Below are 20675 nucleotides of genomic sequence, written 5' to 3' on the forward strand. Positions count from 1 at the left end.
GGATTAATCCAACATCCTATCACAAATTTAGGGGAAAATAAAATGCATTTCATGGGGCCCTAAATTAAAACATAGCTCCTCTGTGGAATTTAATTGTGAACAAAGTTACGGTTACCTTTATTCTCAAGGTCTAACAAACATGTGGAAAGCATTTTCTTCCCAATTAATGGGAAATTAATATAATGATAAATATCAATATTGTATGATATGGAAAAAAAATATATTGTGATAGCCTATTTTTATAAATTTTTCTGGAATATTTTCCTGGATTGTTAAAAAACGTTTAAAATGCTTGTGAGAAATCATTAATGTTTATTAATGGAAAGATATCAAGATATCAATTAATATATTAATTAATAGTATATCAAACAAGTAGCCCTTGAGACTATTTTATCCCTTCAGGGAGCCCTCACTCACAAAAAGGTTGGAGACCCCTGCTCTATAGTGTATATAACTTGTTCTAGTTATACTCAGTAGCACTATTGTGCTAAATGTTTTAAAAGTTGTTCTTTGTTTTTTATTTAATCCTTATCCAGTATTCACAAATGGCAGGAAAAAGTCATGGAAATATTTTGCATTATTCTAAAATAGATATGCAGAATTTGTTTACGTAGTAGTTCAAAACCAGGACTGTCCATTATTCTGACACAAGGGGGCGCCAAATTATCATCAATAAACACACAGACTCTTGCCTAAACCTGAATTTGATTATTATTTTTTTTAGGTCCTTATCTTATATTTTGTTGTGGTGAGGAAGTGGGGGCCACACACGGCAAAAATATATTGCGCATTAAAAAAAAGACAAAACTCAATTGTTGAAACAATGTTATAAATAAAAAGGTTGTATTATCATACAGATAACATTAATCAAAATGAAACTTACATGTACTGAGCACTCGCACAAGCGAGGGAAAACTACTTCAATGTATCTGTAAAATGTACTGTAAATGAGGCTGGGGACCGAGTGACTTGTGCTGGAGTAGATACACAGTGCCATCACCCCGTGTGTGCACATTGATATGTCCTGACCAAAAATGAGTGAAAATAAAGAGAGAGAGAGAAAAAAAAACCTTCTACCAGTGTGCTCGTGTCCTCAAATGGATAAAAATAGTGAAGCATCCTGAATTTTCTATTTGAAGACTGAACACTATATACAATAAGATTAGTTTCCCAGTGTCCACAGTTGACTTTCTATCATACGCGTGTTGTTCTTTGTGAAATCTTCAAAAATGTTTTCTTCATAAAGGGAAGAAGTCGCAAAAACATAGGAGAGATAACATGCATTCCTCATATTGTAGTAATAAAAGAATAAAAACAATGGATTCTGAACTTGCTTTTGTACAGTCAAAACATTTTCTCATAAATCTTTTTGTCTAAATGCTGAGACAGACATAGGATTTGATTGTATGTACTAAAACTACTGGTACCTGAACTAGAAACATATGGAAACCTCAAAAAAAAAATTACATACAAGTTTGAACAAACACACAAAACACATTGCAATACATTTATATTACTTTTGACTATCCTCGGCAAGTGGCTTCTATAGGACGTCTGTGGAGTTGAGCTAAAAGTCAGACTGGGAAGGTGGCACAGCATTTTCCCTTAAGCTTAGGATTTTTAGGTTACTTGAATACACTGAACGGTGTGTATATCCCAAATAAAAGCTTAAAATGTTCCCAAATCTACGCTTTAATGGCCTAAAATCTGAAAAAAAGTCTCAAAAATGCACTATTTTCATCTTTCATCGTTCATTTACGCTACGATTTCTGCTAGTTGAACATCCCTCTCCTGCAAAATGTTTCAAGTATATGAATGAAATTTAAAATGACAGTGATCTTTAAAGTATTATGTGACCAGAGGAACAAAATTTTCTTCAAAGGTCATTCGTTTTTGTACAAAAAAACCAAACATTTAAATGTTATATGTCATTAGAATCAAATCAAATATGCTGTTTTCTCTTATTACAGATTTCAGGTTTCAGTCTAAAGCTCAGTATCAGTCAACCAAATCAATAACATTTCCATACGATTATTTTCATGAAATCTTTACAGCTTTACTAAAAAAATATGTAAAATTGAAAATATTGAAGAAAAAGAAAAAAAAAAAGCTTTAGCTCAACAGCAGAAAAACGTGTATTCATGCACATAAAACATAATGGACAACACATGAAACACCTGCGATCTTCTACGGCTGTCTTTTGAACCCTTTCCTCCTGTCAGTCCTATTTATGAGGATTTTAACGACGGCATCCTGTTTGTGGCATCATCTCCTGCCTTATTTAGAAACCCGGGATGATGCAATAGGCTTCCATGGAGGAGAAGATGATGTACATCAGCCAGAGACTGAAAAACAATGTTGTGGTGAGGATTTTGGGAGTCTGCGGGCCACCCAGTTCCCCTCCGATCTCGGGCCGACGGCGGTACATGAGGACGGCGATACAGATGAAGGCAAAGATGGTGAACAGGGTGACAGAGAACGCCAGCGTGCCGGGGTCCACGCGGAAGTACTGGCCTTGTGACTGGTGAAATATGGCAGCAGTGTTGTGCCCTACTGGGCCACTGTACCTTTAAGATAAGACACTAAAACATTTCCATATTAGTCTATCAGCATGTTGCATTGATTAAAAAGACTTTTCACGTGATTAAATGCATGTGTTTAGTTACACTAATGGGCTGATGATCTATTATGACTGCTTACATCCTCACAATCACTTAATGAAACAAGATGTTGGGTTAATTGGCTCAAACATACACACACCATATGAGATCACACATTTATAATGACGAAAGGAAAATGAATTAAGGAAAAGAAAGCGAAATGGATGAACAGGAGAGGAAGTGTATACCTGTGATGCTGATAATGGTGGAGGGGATTGGTTTGTCTCTACCCTGCACTTTCCGGTACACATCCCTGCCTGATGAGCCCAAACACATTAACTGAACAGTGTTAGCACAGATGCTAACAGATCTATGCAGCTTTATCTACGATGGTACACAACTAAATAAAGTTTTATAAAGCAGATGACAAAATCTCAATTATCTCTTGAGAGAACAGTGCAAATATGTATTGCCTCTTTGATGTATTATAGTTTGATAGACATTACAGTGTACAAAGTATAATATATATATATATATATATAAAAGTATAATAAACAGAATTGTTTCTGTTGCGTTGTGCACTACTGGGCCACTGTACCTTTAAGATAAGACACTAAAACATTTCCATATATGTCTATCAGCATGTTGCATTGATTAAAAACACTTTTCACGTGATTAAATGCATGCGTTTAGTTACACTAATGGGCTGATGATCTATTATGACTGCTTACATCCTCACAATCACTTAATGAAACAAGATGTTGGGTTAATTGGCTCAAACATGCACACACCATATGAGATCACACATTTATAATGACGAAAGGAAAATGAATTAAGGAAAAGAAAGCGAAATGGATGAACAGGAGAGGAAGTGGATACCTGTGATGCTGATAATGGTGGAGGGGATTGGTTTGTCTCTACCCTGCACTTTCCGGTACACATCCCTGCCTGATGAGCCCAAACACATTAACTGAACAGTGTTAGCACAGATGCTAACAGATCTATGCAGCTTTATCTACGATGGTACACAACTAAATAAAGTTTTATAAAGCAGATGACAAAATCTCAATTATCTCTTGAGAGAACAGTGCAAATATGTATTGCCTCTTTGATGTATTATAGTTTGATAGACATTACAGTGTACAAAGTATAATATATATATATATATATATAAAAGTATAATAAACAGAATAAATGAAGTCATTTAATGAAATAATTACATATTATAATGAAATATATCACAAAGTAATTAATTGAGGTTAAATGGAATATTTGTAGGCCTATACTTTTAAAAATGTCATAAAAAGGTGATATAAGTCATAAAGGCTATGATTAAGATAATGAACACTCTGATGATGTAATAATTGTTAGCAAACTGCAGTTTATAACACCATATGACCTCAACTTCTAGTATGTAAAATCAACCACACCTTTGCCCAAATAGAATTCATTCAATTCTTCTACCTTACATCTGCTAATTTTAATATACACTGTTCTCTCAGGGATGACATTTTTTCAGCAACAGACACTCCTTGGACACAGTATTCAAAATGCAAACGTTTTCTTGAGAATCAATGTGCACGTCACAGTTGAACGAGTTTGACAAGACAGTTACGAAAGCACTGACACGTTAGCTACTGCAGACTAGCTGCATTCTTATCAGGAACCAGCCTGTTAGCTTTTGGGAGTAATGTCAATGATGGTTACTGGATAGGTCACAGTGGGTTGTGTTGTTGCCCATCACACAATGCCTTTGTGAAACTTTGTGGCATGCAGCAAATGTGGCATTTCAAACAATCAGCATATCATAGAAGATGCAGGGCACTGCGACAGAAATCAATCTTAACTTAGTGCTTTGTATACAACTTGAAAATTAGACCGTAATGTTTTAATTGAGTGCACAGGCAAGTTAGTTTCAGAAATTAAAGTTAACAGGTTTATTTGGTATTAGAGACATTGTCTGTGTCTGAAACCTTTAAAATATTGATAACTATAAAGAAGTTTGTTTGTTCATTGTTGTTAGTTCAGGCCAATTCACACTGCACTGACAGACGCGACCAATGTAGATAACCAGATTATAGTACATCACTTCTCAGTGTTCAACCTCAGTGTTCTTAGTGTTCAATTGGCGAAAACAAGCTCCAAAAGACAGGGGTAACACACTGATCAGACGAAACCTGATGAAGTGTCTGTAGCAGTTTGCCGGTGTGGTGTGAATTGACCATAAGAAAAAAAAAAGTGTCTGATAGAGTGGTTATAAAAAGTAAATACATTTTTTTTTTAATGAAAACAGTACTTAGAATTTAAAATGATTTTTAAAAATTAAAAAATTTAAAATAAATGTATTTATAATCAATTTAAATTTCAATTCAGTATCATATAAGCATTGTAGTCAATATTTTCAGACACAGTCAGAAACGATAAATTATTGTATTATTTTTTTTATTTATAATAATAATTTTTTTTATTTATAATAATATATTTTTTATTTTTTAAAAATAAAAATAATTTATAGTACAGTTATATATATATATATATTTATACAGTATACATTTTTACCCACTAAGAAGCAAGCATTGTAGTTTTTTGGACACAGGGGTGAAATATAAATTATTATTTGTCAAATATTATTTATAATTCATAATAATACTTATTTAATTACAAAATACAAATAAATGATACTAAATTTTGATTCAATGTATTTTTCTCCCATTTATGAATCAATTTCTACCAAAAAAGTAACACTGCAGTCATTATTTTCAGACACAGCCATGACAATCAAAATCAAATCCCAATAATCTACTTGACTGGTCATGTAAAGTATTTTTGCTGTGAAAGTTGCTTAACAGGAAAGACAGCAAAGCAAATTAGACACTTAGTACCTATCTCTGGTCCTATTTGAGTAAATGAGCCTATCAAGCAAACACACCAAGCCTCTAGTTTACGCAGTGTGACAAACAAAGGCTCCAGCTCATCATCAAGCAAACCAGTTACTAAACACACCCAATGTTATATTTAGTCTTCAACTAGGTGAAAAGTAACATTTAATCTCTTACCATAAAGCTTCTTATCTATCAAAGAAAAGATTATCATCAAAAAGATTAAATCTATGACCCAGAATTCATCCGCTTGGTTAGCTAAGCAAGTTAGCTTAGGTAGCTTGTAATGAGTTAGCTGAGCAGTTCCAGTGAAATATTACTGTACCTGTCTTCACGAATCCACCTAAAATCATAAAAGCAAAGCAAAAATGATCTCACTCTTTGTTCATTTCATGTTTTACAGATTTTTAATAAGGAAAGAAAATTATGTCAGTATGGGCCCAAATGAATGTGTAAATACGTGTTAGCATAATTTGATTGTTGGCCATGCTGTTTCACCAGCTTGACCAGCAGCAAAACAATATTAACCAGCATATAACTAGCATTAGCAACCAGCATGGAAAGTGGTCTGGTCTTTGCAGCATGGAGAGTGAAAAAGGAACCAGATTGGTAGGTGATCTTATCAGCATCAGCAGACAATGTTTGATTAAATTTGAACAAAGGGCTTGTACATATTAACAAATAAACATCTGCATCCTCTTGTGATGAGCTGAACATTTTTAAGTGATTTACAGAAATAGAGCAGCGAAAAAAGAGACAGCTTACCACATTCATGCAGCAACATAGCTGATGTAGACAAATCAAGAAGAGACAGGACAAAAAAGCAAAGAAAAAATGGAGATAAAGAAAGAGCAAAATTATTATGAATGAGCCAACAGAGTAACACAGACAGGGTTGTGTAAGAAATTTGTGTTGCTAAATATAGATGACTCCCAGTGGGACTGGGGCTTAGAGAAAGTCTCTGAAATCTGACTGCAAATTCAATAGAAACTGGTGGAAATCATCAACATTGGAAAATAGTGGAGTTCTGAATACAAATTATACTCCATTATATTCTCTATACACTGAAATGTTTGGAGTCAGTGAGATTTTTTTCAGTGTTTTTTGTGAAGCCAAGCGTGCATTTGATTGAATACAAAATACACTAGAAATAGAAACATTAATACAATTTAAAATTTCATTATATTCTAAAAAGCTGAATTTTCAGCGGTCATTACTGCAATCTTCAGTGTCACATGATCCTTCAGAAATCCTTCTGATATGCTGATTTGCTGCTCATTTCTTATTGTCAATGTTGTGAACAGTTGCGCTGCTTATCTTTGATGCTTTTTTTCCAGGATTCTTTGATAAACAGAATGTTCAAAAGAACGGCATTTATTTGAAATGTTAATCGTGTGTAACAATGTAAAAGTATTATCTGCCACTTTTGATTAATTTGATGTGTCACTGCTAAACAAAAGGATTTTCTTACTTTTCTTATTTTCTTAAAAGTACATTCTTTAAAAAAAATCATACTGACACCAAACTTTTGAACATTAGGGCACATAGTAGGACATTCAGTTGAACATATTCATTTGGTTTGATTGATTGATTAATTAATTAAAAACAATAACAATGTAATAAATGTCCCCTGACCTATACTTAAAAGTCAAAATATTGTAGTTTTCCAACTAATGGAGCAATTCCACCTCATAAAGTTCTACTTTAATGTTTTGTTTTATATAATATATATATATATATATATATATATATATATATATATGACTGCCACAATGTCATAAATTATCTTAATTTAGGGGATTCATTGTGATTAGATTAATTATTGAGCATATCACAATAAGCCCTACAACATTGAAAAACTGATATGAAAAAATATGAAATATGAAAAATTAGTATGATGTCAACAAAAATCTTATATCATATTGCTGAATCAATCTTTTTCTGTCAGAAAAAAATATGAAATCTCATAGGCGCATGGAATTTGGTAAGAAACCCATGTATCTGCTGCTCATTATGGTTTCAATTGTCCTTGCCTCATCCTGGCCTGAAGGAACGGTTCCTACATCTTTACTCCTGGCCAGAATCATCACATTAAAAGTCAGCCAGTTATGCCTACTCGCTGAGAAAGCTTTTAACCTTTGGCCAGGAGGGAACATGAAAGATATATCCACTGAAATTGAGCAGCAAACAGGAAGAAAACGGCATTACTGCAATAGTAGAATGAAAGTAGAGGATCAGCTTTGAAGGAGGAGCGGAGGAAGGGAAAGACAGAAGCCAGAGATAAAGGGCAGCTGCAGAGACAGGAAAAGGCTTGTTTCACTCGTTTCTTTACTATCTTTCACCTGTCCATCCCCTCCTCCTCCATTCTGGTTCCTGCAGCTCTATGAAGAAGTTTGCATGCTTGTCATACTCCTCATGGTCAAGAATTTTAACCTTTATGGTCTTCCTGTGGGGGGAACATAAAATCACATTTGAGGTATGAAGTGTGCTTGTGTGTTCAATTTTAGGCATATCAGATGCCTCTAAGTAAATGAGTCAATCAAATCTATGAATAATTATGACACAAGACTCTCTTTTCTCATTTGATTCATCTGTCAATTTTGCTCCAGAATTCTGTAATGGAGAAATGATTATGCATCCCACTCTTCAGAAGTCAAGAATTGCATAGAATCGGATCAAATTTTGCGTCACAAAAGGCCACTGAGATAAGAGTAACTAGATAAGATGCTATTTTAAGCATACATTAAGTCTAGAGATGTTGTAGGCCAACTAACAGTGATTCTTTGGCCTGTTGGCTTTGCATATTATTAACACTTCCTGTTCAGCCCAGAAGATGGCAGCACACCGAGGCTGTTACAGGGCAGACGACATCCCACCTTTTCTCTCACTCATTTCCACCAATTGTGGCTCTCCAATCTCCAGGAAGAAGTTCTTATTCTTTTCATACTCCTCGTCATCGATTATATTGATCTGAATAGTGTTGCTGAAAGAGAAAGAGAGAAAGAAAAAGAGCACAAGTTTGCAGACATGAGAGAGGCACAAGGAAAGGCAAAGAGTGGAAGAGTAGAGTAAAACATGCTAGAGAAATAACCAAAAGCAAAATGAAAGAGTATGGACAATGAAAATGTTGTAAGCAACATAAAAAGTTATTAAAATGTTCAAATCTAAAGGAACAGTGCATTTAAAAAAAATAAAACTGTCATCATTATTATTATTTTGTTTGTTGTTGTTGTTGAACACAACAGGAGCTGATATGCAGGAAATCCACAATGTTATTTTCCATACAATGTATGGGGTAAAAAAACAATAATAAGTAACATATTGTGGTCAGTCTGAATGAATTGCTCATCTGCACATACTGTGCATGTTTATTATCTATCCATTGACTGTTTTATATGCTCACACTCACATTGAGCAGAATACATAATATAATGTGAGAGTGTCAGGGGCAATGGAAAGCATTTGAAAAATGATCTGCAATCACAGCTGTGTTTACTGGAATATACTGGCCTAAAAGCCCTTTAAGTGCTTCTGTCTGGTTTTGAGAATAATACAACAACAGGCTCTCCCTCCATCTCCCTTTATTGTTACTTTTTAAAAATAGTATCAATTTACTTTAACCATTACACAATGCACTGTAACAAGCCACTGCCAAAAAAAAAATATATATATATATATATATATATACACAGTGGGGAAAAAAAGTATTTAGTAAATCTTGCTTGTTTGTAGGTGACCAAATACTTATTTTACCGAGGAATTTACCAATTAATTCTTTAAAAATCCTACAATGTGATTTTCTGGATTTTTTTTCTCATTTTGTCTCTCATAGTTGAGGTATACCTATGATGAAAATTACAGGCCTCTCTCATCTTTTTAAGTGGGAGAACTTGCACAATTGGTGGCTGACTAAATACTTTTTTGCCCCACTGTATATATATATATATACAGTATATATATAAAATCTCAGGCCATCTAAGATGCAGATGAGTTTGTTTCTTCATCAGAACAGATTTGGAGAAATTTAACATTACAGCACTTGCTCACCAATGGATCCTCTGCAGTGAATGGGTACCGTCAGAATGAGAGTCCAAACAGCTGATAAAAACGTGACAATACTCCACAAGTAATCCACACAAGCAATCCACACAAATCCAGTTTCAATCCTGCTTCTAGCTAAAATACGAGTCCTCTAGCTATAATATTGGTTTCTCCAGTGTCATCTAGTCACCAAGTTGTCTTGTCTGAAACTCATGAATGAAATGTGCACAGATCAAGTAATGTTTACAAGCGAAAAACAGTCCAAAACAGCTCTAAACAAATATGTTGGTGGATTTTGATGTGCGAGGATAAAGGGGGATGGACTTTTTTACTGGAGAAAGCTTCATTATGAACTCATATTTTGGACAAAAGTGGCAGTATAAAGTTAAAATGTTTCTTACAAAGACAACGTTCAACTTCACAAGACATTAATTGATGGACTGGAGTTGTGTGGATTACTTGTGGTTTATTATGACGTTTTTATCAGCTGTTTGGACTCTCATTCTGACGGCACCCATTCACTGCAGAGGATCCACTGGTGAGCAAGTGATGTAATGCTAAAATTCTCCAAATCTGTTCTGATGAAGAAACAAAATCTACATCTTGGATGACCTGAGGGTGAGTAAATTTACAGCAAATTATCATTTTTGGGTCACCTATTCCTTCAGGAAGGATTTGTCTGACCGACATTTATGATCATGATATCCAATCATGCAGAAATTGTTTAAAATTACATTATGTCTGCCAGTTTTAGCCAGCACTTGCTATTCGTGTATGCAATGCGCATCAGATAATCAGCGAACAGCCTGTGGGCGGCCAGTGGGCGTGTCATTTTAGGCTGAGACTAAGACAGAACAGACAGAAAGCTAAAACACCTCCCTTGAAATACTCTCTACCTTCATCCAGGCATGTGCTCAAAATAAACCCTTCCTCCTGTCTGTGGGCATATAAGCTCCGCTTGTCACAAAGTCACAGAGACTGAAAAAGCGTACTGGGTGATTCTATGAAATGGGTGCCTCTTTCAGCGTGATGATAAGGTGATTTTTAAAGAAAAGAACATTTAAATAAGATTTTAAACATTCCGTCAGGCACATAATGTGTCGAAGTGTTTTGAATTTCATCTCAAGCTAAATAATTAAATTTTCAATACATGTTGGCATTTAATTATGCATTCAGATTGTTGATAGTTTAACACTTTAATTAGTAACCAGGTACAAAGTGATCTACAAACATTCAATTTTTCATATACAAAATCACAATAATGAAGTTGAAAGTTAAAGATTAAACACAACATTTAATGACAAACCATAAGAAAAGTGATAAAAAGAGGATACTTTAAGTTTAGTTTGTGAAAGAGTAATACGTTTTTTATTATTAGTATTATTATTATTTGGGAAGTATTCTTTTTAAAAATAATTTCCATGTATTTTGTTTTCAAAACGTGTATATTTATAAGAGCAAGACAATGGATGGGGACAAGCTAAAAAGAGGCATTTTCATGAAAATATGATCTAAAATATTATCCAAAAATATATTAGTTACAAGAAAATGTCCACATTAACACATAGTAAAAGCTGGCATCAGCTACTTGTGACTGTTTACACATTTATATGTGAAGAACACAAAAAGCATTTGTTTGGTAAAATGACCCTAGTATTTTCGAAACCAAACCCTAGCTAATCTAGAATGCATTCTATAACATTTAATTTCATTTGGCACATAATTATAATTTAAATAAGTAAAGTGCAGACAGGTTGCTCTTTTCCTCTTTCATGCCAATAAGACTGTCCATCTGTCTTTCTGTGACTGACAGCCTGTACTGACTCAAACCACAGACTGATAAACTGTGACGAGAACAAAAAGGACAAATAGAGAAAAAGCCCTACAGATGGAAAAGAACACAGTGCCATAGTGTGTCTCTGTATACATAGTATAGGTTTATGTAATAGTAAGGGTTTACAGGGCCCGGCCCCAAATACGTAATTTGCCAGACAATGCCAACAATGCCAGACATAATTTACTAAATCCTTTTACTAAACACTTTTCTTCTATCATAAGATGTTTCAAGTTTTTAAAAAAAGTTTTAAAAGAATAGTTTACGTAAAAATGACAGTTATGTCATTATATAATCAATTCATATATGGTATATCCTGAAATAAAAAATGGCTCAAATGAGTGTAAGAATGTACTCCCCTTTCTCACCCTTTTCCCCATTTGCCCTCTGATTCTATAGAAAGCAACATAAGCAGTCTGTCAATTCATTTTATGGGACAATCTACAAGATACCATTCCCATGTTTGATGATATCCAGAGGCGCTTCTACTGCAGCAATGCTTACCAAATATGGAGAGTAAACTAATGTGAAGAGCGGTGGATGCTTCCCTTATACACAATTTACTCTTACTTCCAGCTCTGTCATTTTGCATACAACACCAGAAATGATTCTTGACTAAATGGGCAAAACACATAAATTGATAATAAAAACAATGCCAAATAATAATAATAATAATAATAATAATAATGAAACAAAAAACAGAAATTTAAAGGAAGTTTAAATGGATAGTAATTTGTTTAAAATACTTGTATGATTCACTTTCTTTCTTTCTTTCTTTTTCTTTCTTTCTTTCTTTCTTTTTCTTTCTTCTGTGGAGTTTAAAAAAGTTATTTATTGTTAACTAAAATGAAAACTATTAAAATGTGTTTCCATTAACTTAAATAAAGCTGAAATAAAATAAAATAGATTTATTAGACGTAAAAAAGAATTGTTTTCAAGGCACGAATTTCAGTAAATAAACAATTAAATTGCTGTCTTTTCTTCCGAAAGCTATCATATGGCTTCAGTATTGTGCATATTGAATATTGTGTAATATTGTATGTCCTTTAATGAGGCTTTTTGTCATTTTTGGAACTTGACAGCACCTGGTCCCCGTCCAGTTTCATTGTATATAAGATTGCAGTTCAAACATTCTGCAAAATGTATCCTTTTGTGTTTCACAAAGAAAGTCATACAAAGTTGAAACAACATGGGGGTGAATAAATGACAAAATGTACATTTTGTGGATAAAATGTTCCTTAAAAAGTTTATATTAGCACCTGCTATGTTGTTAACATCTTGTTTAAATTGAGCTGTTATGTGCTGTTATTCTGAATCATAATGGTTTGGAGGCATAAATAATATGTCAGCAACAAATATGACTTTAAGTGCTAAAGTCATAATATAGGCCTTTGGCTGTTGCTTTAATCAACAATGACCTTACGCTAGTGTGCAAACCACATTAATGCGTCTATACAGTTTTATGACCAATGAAGAAGCAGGGTTCACTACAGATTTTTCATAAATGTTTGTTTAAGCAACTGTGTGTGTGTCTGTGTTAATATTTCAAGTTTGAGTAAAAAAGATGCCAGCTGGTTTTAAACAGGAAGGCAAGGACAGAACGAACCTGCAGCACAAAGCGCAATTTGAAAAATCACTGTGACACCGGCTTGAAAAAGCCAAAGACCCATTTTTGCAGGTTATAAAGCAAAAACAATGTTGTTTGGTACAACCACAAATTGGTAAGTAGATCTACAGACAGACAGACAAACAGATACTTATATAATAATACTCAACATGTATATAAATAACACAGCAGGCATACATTTGAACAGTGTCAGTGCAGTAAATTCATCAGATGGAAGTGATGTATAATCTGCATGCAGGAAGCCAATTATATTTATTCTAATAACAAGGCATCAGTATGTCATCTGAAGCATTAGAGCCGCATTGCTTATATTTACTCCAGTTATTCTGCTCCGGATAAACTGTACAGAAAATCCAAGGTTAATGTAAACAGACATTGAAGGATAAATGCAGATTTATGTAATAATGTTTAACTGTATAATGTATAATATAATGTATTGTATAATGTACTGTATAATGATTAACATATTGCTTTATTGTGATGCCTGATGAAATATTGGTTAATATTTCATCAGGCATATTGGTTAATAACCTGATCTCGAGAGTCTTCTGAATAATTTAAGAAGAGTCTGCAAACATTGCATATTCTTTCATTTAAGTGTTTCTTCTAGTGCGCTAAGTCAATATAGCGCAGTTAATTAAAAGGGTAGCCTGAGCTTTTAGCCTGTGTTTTTATTCAAAACAGAGAAGGTTTATGTTATTACACCCAGATGGTAGCATAAAAGTGATTAAGCAAAAATGAAATGATGCATAGAATAATATAAATAAATACTGCATTAATGCGGTTTAAAAAAAAACAAAAAACAAAGATGTAAATGAGGCAAGAGAAATTTTGATTTAAAATATTTCATTTAATACTGAAAACGAGTGATAAAAAAAGTTAAAAAAAAAAATAAAATAAATAAATAGAAACTCTATTTGCATGCAAAATATTGTGTTGTAAACCCCAAAACAGGATTATCATTAACTTTATGCTAAAACTAAAACCATAAAACCCATTGTCATTACTTGAAATAAAATAAATACTAAACTAAACTAAAATCAAAAAAATTTGCACATTATTTTATTTCAGCAACATTTCTCATTTTTGCTTAGTTTAAGCTGAAGTACTAAAATAACTAGAACTTAAACTTAATAAAAAAATAATAATTATAAGAAGCCCTATAATAAGACCAACAAAACACAACATAATTACTAAAACTTTAATTAAAATTAAAACTAATGACACTGCTGTATTGAATAATCTATTTGATATTACTAATCTATTCGAATCAATTGTGTGTAATTTATGCACTATTTATATGACATACAGACACAAGGAAGTGGTCTTAGAAGAAAGTTATACAGAGCTAAAATGTTCAACTACGACTGCTTTTAGTGGCTTATCTGGTTTGTGACTGACCCATTGAAATCCAGTTTAATGCCATGAAGATTTCTCCACTCAAAAGGCTAATCAGCACCAGCGCTTTTCAAATTAGAAAGCCCCTGGCTCTTGACTCTCAGATGTTGACTGTGAGCTGGAATATTCATTAGCTGTTTTCCCTAGTCCACGGCTGAAGCCATGCTACGAAGACCCATGGCTTAGTAAGCCTATTGAACTGATGCGATGTGTAAAGCCAGGACTCATATGGGGCTCAGGGTGAACCCCTGCTGTGTATTGTTACCAGAGCCAGGAACAGACTGCTACTTTCCCTTCCAAGAGCTGTAATGGGATAATATCCGTTTTTCTGGCTGCCTTGAAGTTTCTAGCTCTCTCTCCTTTTTCTTTTCCTGGTGGTTAATTACAATAGAATGCCATCTGATCAGTGTTCATTCACAGGCTGAAAGAACTGACTGAAAAACGATCAGGCGTTTTATAACCCAGAAGTTAATGGACAGGATTACACAAGCGTGAAGGCTGCTTGTCAGACACAGGTCCAGATCTACAGCAGTGTGAAAGACACGAGCCGGGGGAAAGATGAGAATGAGACTGAGGGAATAAAAGAAATACTGGAAACACGATAAATGGTCTGACAGTTTTATAGAAGCAGGATGAATCCATATATATGCTCTTGGCAGAGGCTTTCTAAGCGACTTCATATAACATATTATATGGTATATTAAACTTAAACTTCATATAATATTATACAGAATTCAATATAGCTCAACTGGTGCTAACAACACTATAGGGTAATAAAAAAATTACTTTTATTAATTGAAGCTGAAATAAAATAGAACACAAATGTTAGAGGAAAAACTTTAAAACAAGAATCAGAAATGAAGAAATCCTGCCAACAAATGCAAAGGTAAGTTTACGTTGAAGTACTAAAATTAAAATAAATTAAAGCTAAATGGAAATGTTTAAAAAGACAATTGATATAAAAAACACATAAAATTGCTAAAACTAAAATAAAACAATATATAAAAATAAAAGCCAATTCAAAAGATTATTAAATAGCACAACAGTATATAAATAATACTAAAATACTAATATATACTTTACAAGTGAGAAAAAAAGTGCAAGAAATGTAATTACTAATAAATTCCCATCTTCCTTTCTTGAATGGCATCAGCTTGAATATTATGCTTAACATCTCATTTTGAAAGAAAATGAAAGAAGTGATAGAACAAAATGAGGCTAAGTAAATCATGACAAACATTTAATGTGTTATATTTTATATATTATAACACATTATAATAAAAATTTTAACTTTTTTTTTGAAGGCTGTAAAAAAAAAATAGGCAGACATTTGTAAGCTGCAGGGTGAGAGATGACAAAATCATCTGTGCTTTAATGACACACATTTCTCTCAAAGCTATAGCTGATCAGCTGACATGTAATTGAGGTGACATGACGCTAAAGACTGAGATTAGAGACAGGAGAGTGTTCTTTGAGACACATCAAGATAAGCCCTTTATGTACCCTACAACACCTGGGACAAGCCACACACACTAAAATACACACATGCTAAAATTTACGCCCTTGATATTCAGATCGCAAGAAGTCTAATCCACTTATCTCGATAAAAGTATATAAGATATTGGTCAACATTCAGCCAGTATTAAACAGAAAACACAACTCATCCACCAACATTCAAATTATGACCTTAAATGTCAGTTTTATTTAATTTACTGCCCTGTTTGTCATCAAAGCAACAGAAATAGATCATTTTCTGTTGACCTGATATCGTCTGTCTGTTCTCCCTCCTGGGGCAACTGCAGACAGAGATTCAGGGCTATGAGAGCAGCTGAGTTTGGATCAGCTTCCCCTGGCAACATAAGTATTTGCCCTAGGAATTGCTTCGGGCCCAAGTAGGACCTCCACCGGAGCAAAATCCCAGCAGAGAATATCTCAAGAAGTTCTTTTGATGGCAAGTCTACTGTCTGCGTCTCACCATTCGAGGTCATGAGTTGTTTATACATTGCATTAAAATGCAACTCAACACATTGTTTACACAATGAATATGCTGATCTGTTGTTTCTACATTCTATGAAATTGTGACTAAATTATTTTTAAAAAATGTAAATAAATATATAATTTGAATGCACTTGATTTTTTTTTTAGATTTGCCCTCACCCTCAGGCCATCCAAGATGTAGACAAGTTTGTTTGTTTAGCCAAACAGAAATTTAGCATTATTTAGCATCCATTCACTGCAGAGGTGATGTAATGCTAAATTTCTCTAAATCTGTTCCAATGAAAATACAAACTCATCTATATTTTGCATGGCCAGAGGATGAGTACATTTTCAGCTAATTTTAATTTTTGGATGAACTATTCCTTTAAGAATCAGCTGATACAAATAAAAAAATACAAAAATAATAAATTCAAAAGAAACAAATTAACATAAATAAAATAAAATAAAAATATGACTGCCACAATGACTAGTACAATGTAAACAAAAACTTACTGAGTGCATTTTAAGCATCAACATTACAAGAAGTCCACATGCAGCACTCTTGACATCAAACTTGGCACAAAAGTACTCAAACCTTAATGTGATACTCTGAACAAGCAGCTCTCCAAATCTGGCACATGCTATTGTCAAACCCTTTTATATCCCATCTGTCTGGGTAGAAAGAAAGAAATCAGTGTGTGCACAAGTTTTGGAGTCTATAATCTTCTCCAGGCACAGATTTTTTTCAGCAGGTTTTTACAGTGCACTTGACAGCTGTGAAATGTCTAGCATGCTTCAGAAAGAACTTCAGCCTGTGCTTGGGGACAAAATGACAGCAGGAAAAGAGTGTCAGACGAAATGTCAGGCTTTGTACTGCTCTAATCAACTGATGGAGTTGAAGCATCAAACTGAAAATGGACCTCAGATTTGATGAACAATGCACCTGCACAAATATTTTAGACAAGATTAATTATTTGTTTAAATATACAGTACACAATATTAGTCTCACTAGATCTCTCTTGCAACCTTCAAATTTCAACATAGAAATATTATGTTAAACATAGGAAGCAAGTAGGAGCATCGCAAACAAGCTGCAATCTTGGGAATTAATAGATTTAAATGATTTTACTAGTGTACAAATAACTCTAATTAAACTCTTAGTAGGCAAATCAATGTTTCTCATTGGTTTACTCTATAGCCTAAGCATTCACAAAGAGTAATTACTAGCTAATAAAAATATTTTGAGCAGCTATTTTCTATAAAAAAATTCCAAAATGTAACATTACATTTGAAGACTTTTTAAAGAAAATTACACATTTTATAAATAAACTTTTTAAATAAAATATGTTATTTCCAGGTGTTCTGTGTCCATGGGAATCCTGCTAGGCAAAGCAACAAAAGAAATGTTGTTGGTGTACATTTAAGAGTCCAGTCCAGTCAATATTTGAAATAATTTAGGATGTCTAGTTACTTGTTTATTTACTGGCGTCTTAACATGCTCAATTTCCTGTGACACAATCTTTCCATCTTTTCTACTTGTATCCCAACAGCTAAAATGGGAACCGAGTAGTCAACAACATAGTTGGTTGAATTATGATAAAAGGTCACACTCTACATTCAATCCGATATCTTGTATGTATGCACTCTGGTATAGCATATCTCAGATGAATCAGCAGTGACATTAATATTCATGCTATTACTCCTGGCATGACAGCTACAGAAACATGTATGACTCACAAAATGTGGTCATTTCCAGGCAGTTTAACATTTTTTGAGGTGTGTAAAAGTGTCATGACCTAATTTAACCTGTGGAGGCTCACAGGTTTCTGTAATTGGACCGCTGTCATTTTGTAAATACTGAACAGTTGATCTGTATTCTTTGAGCTGTAGGTCAGGTGCTGCAATTACGTATTTTATAAACCACATTTTTTGAATAACACAAAGTACATCTTCAGAAACACAAATTCCCAACCCAATGTGACAAAGGCAGGAGGACAGATGGCTTATTTCAAAACCAGGTTACATTCCTAATCCTCTTCTTTTTGTCTACCACATTCACCCTAATCTGTTCAATGGCTTAAGAAATGCAAAATATTGTTATTTCTCGCTAACAAATCCAGGCCTGACAGTGCAACTAAACCAAAGCTTTTTGAAAAGATACATGAGCAAAAAAAAAAGAGAGAGAGAGAGAGAAACTTCAATAAAGCTTTCAGGAGACAGGTGGTAGGAGAAAGGGGAAAGTCCATTTATAAGGGCAATAGGGGGAAAAAAATTTTGTAAAGAAAAACCTTTCAAAACTAAAATGGGATAAAAAGAAGATGGATGAGAAGCCAGCCTTCATTTCAAATAAGCTGGGCACTAAGTCATCCATCTATTAAGCAGTGGTAAATATAATTCCATCTCCATTCTGTCACTGCTTCTGATGGAATGCTATTATTCCCGGGCGGAAAATATGGAAAAGTTTTTTAACAACTTCCTGCATTAAAAAGTCCCTTGTGACATACATCACAGCCTGACAACAATGAGCCTTTGGATTTAGTCAGAAGCAATGTCTTTTTCGGCCTAAGGGACACTGCACAGCAGCCGCTGCACTGCTTTCTAATAGAAATTCACAAATGTGATTATTTTTTGCCAGATTATAATTTTTTTGTTGGAGGGAAGACATAAGTATATTATCTAACTGTTCTGGATGACACAAGGAAAAGTATTTCTGTCACAGTGTCCATTATTGTTGGATACCATTTATAGACCCATCATGGACTATGAATTAATATTCTCAAGGATCTCTTTTCTACATGTGTACAATGTAAATATTTATAGGTGATATTAAATGAAAAACATTTTTGCTAAGCAGATGTATGAACTAAAGCACAGTAAAAATGTTAAGACATGTTTATCACAAACCCTACAAAAATGTTTATGTATTTATTAGCAAATGTGGACTAACATAATACAAAGTTAATGAAGAATCATTCTGTGCACTAGGTGTACATTTAAGAGTCCAGTCCAGTCAATATTTGAAATAATTTAGGATGTCTAGTTACTTGTTTATTTACTGGCGTCTTAACATGCTCAATTTCCTGTGACACAATCTTTCCATCTTTTCTACTTGTATCCCAACAGCTAAAATGGGAACCGAGTAGTCAACAACATAGTTGGTTGAATTATGATAAAAGGTCACACTCTACATTCAATACGATATCTTGTATGTATGCACTCTGGTATAGCATATCTCAGATGAATCAGCAGTGACATTAATATTCATGCTATTACTCCTGGCATGACAGCTACAGAAACATGTATGACTCACAAAATGTTGTCATTTCCAGGCAGTTTAAAATTTTTTGAGGTGTGTAAAAGTGTCATGACCTAATTTAACCTGTGGAGGCTCACAGGTTTCTGTAATTGGACCGCTGTCATTTTGTAAATACTGAACAGTTGATCTGTATTCTTTGAGCTGTAGGTCAGGTGCTGCAATTACGTATTTTATAAACCACATTTTTTGAATAACACAAAGTACATCTTCAGAAACACAAATTCCCAACCCAATGTGACAAAGGCAGGAGGACAGATGGCTTATTTCAAAACCAGGTTACATTCCTAATCCTCTTCTTTTTGTCTACCACATTCACCCTAATCTGTTCAATGGCTTAAGAAATGCAAAATATTGTTATTTCTCGCTAACAAATCCAGGCCTGACAGTGCAACTAAACCAAAGCTTTTTGAAAAGATACATGAGCAAAAAAAAAAGAGAGAGAGAGAGAGAAACTTCAATAAAGCTTTCAGGAGACAGGTGGTAGGAGAAAGGGGAAAGTCCATTTATAAGGGCAATAGGGGGAAAAAAATTTTGTAAAGAAAAACCTTTCAAAACTAAAATGGGATAAAAAGAAGATGGATGAGAAGCCAGCCTTCATTTCAAATAAGCTGGGCACTAAGTCATCCATCTATTAAGCAGTGGTAAATATAATTCCATCTCCATTCTGTCACTGCTTCTGATGGAATGCTATTATTCCCGGGCGGAAAATATGGAAAAGTTTTTTAACAACTTCCTGCATTAAAAAGTCCCTTGTGACATACATCACAGCCTGACAACAATGAGCCTTTGGATTTAGTCAGAAGCAATGTCTTTTTCGGCCTAAGGGACACTGCACAGCAGCCGCTGCACTGCTTTCTAATAGAAATTCACAAATGTGATTATTTTTTGCCAGATTATAATTTTTTTGTTGGAGGGAAGACATAAGTATATTCTCTAACTGTTCTGGATGACACAAGGAAAAGTATTTCTGTCACAGTGTCCATTATTGTTGGATACCATTTAT

The 20675-nt window shown here is 33.9% G+C and overlaps 1 protein-coding gene across 1 annotated transcript in view; it reads right to left on the reverse strand.

The window, feature by feature from the left end:
• Window positions 1-3391: 3391 nt before the first annotated feature.
• Window positions 3392-20675, reverse strand: part of LOC107570745 (sodium/calcium exchanger 1-like) — a 32182-nt gene continuing 14898 nt past the window's right edge. The window contains exons 3-4 of the mRNA XM_016257033.1: window positions 8356-8462; window positions 3392-3548 (exon numbers count right to left, since the gene is read on the reverse strand). Of these exons, the coding sequence (XP_016112519.1) occupies window positions 3433-3548; window positions 8356-8462 (223 nt within the window). The 3' untranslated portion in view covers window positions 3392-3432. The remainder of the gene's footprint in view (window positions 3549-8355; window positions 8463-20675) is intronic.

The sequence above is a fragment of the Sinocyclocheilus grahami genome, unplaced genomic scaffold, assembly GCF_001515645.1.
Source record: "Sinocyclocheilus grahami isolate Dianchi unplaced genomic scaffold, SAMN03320097.WGS_v1.1 scaffold3.1, whole genome shotgun sequence".
Taxonomy (NCBI): domain Eukaryota; kingdom Metazoa; phylum Chordata; class Actinopteri; order Cypriniformes; family Cyprinidae; genus Sinocyclocheilus; species Sinocyclocheilus grahami.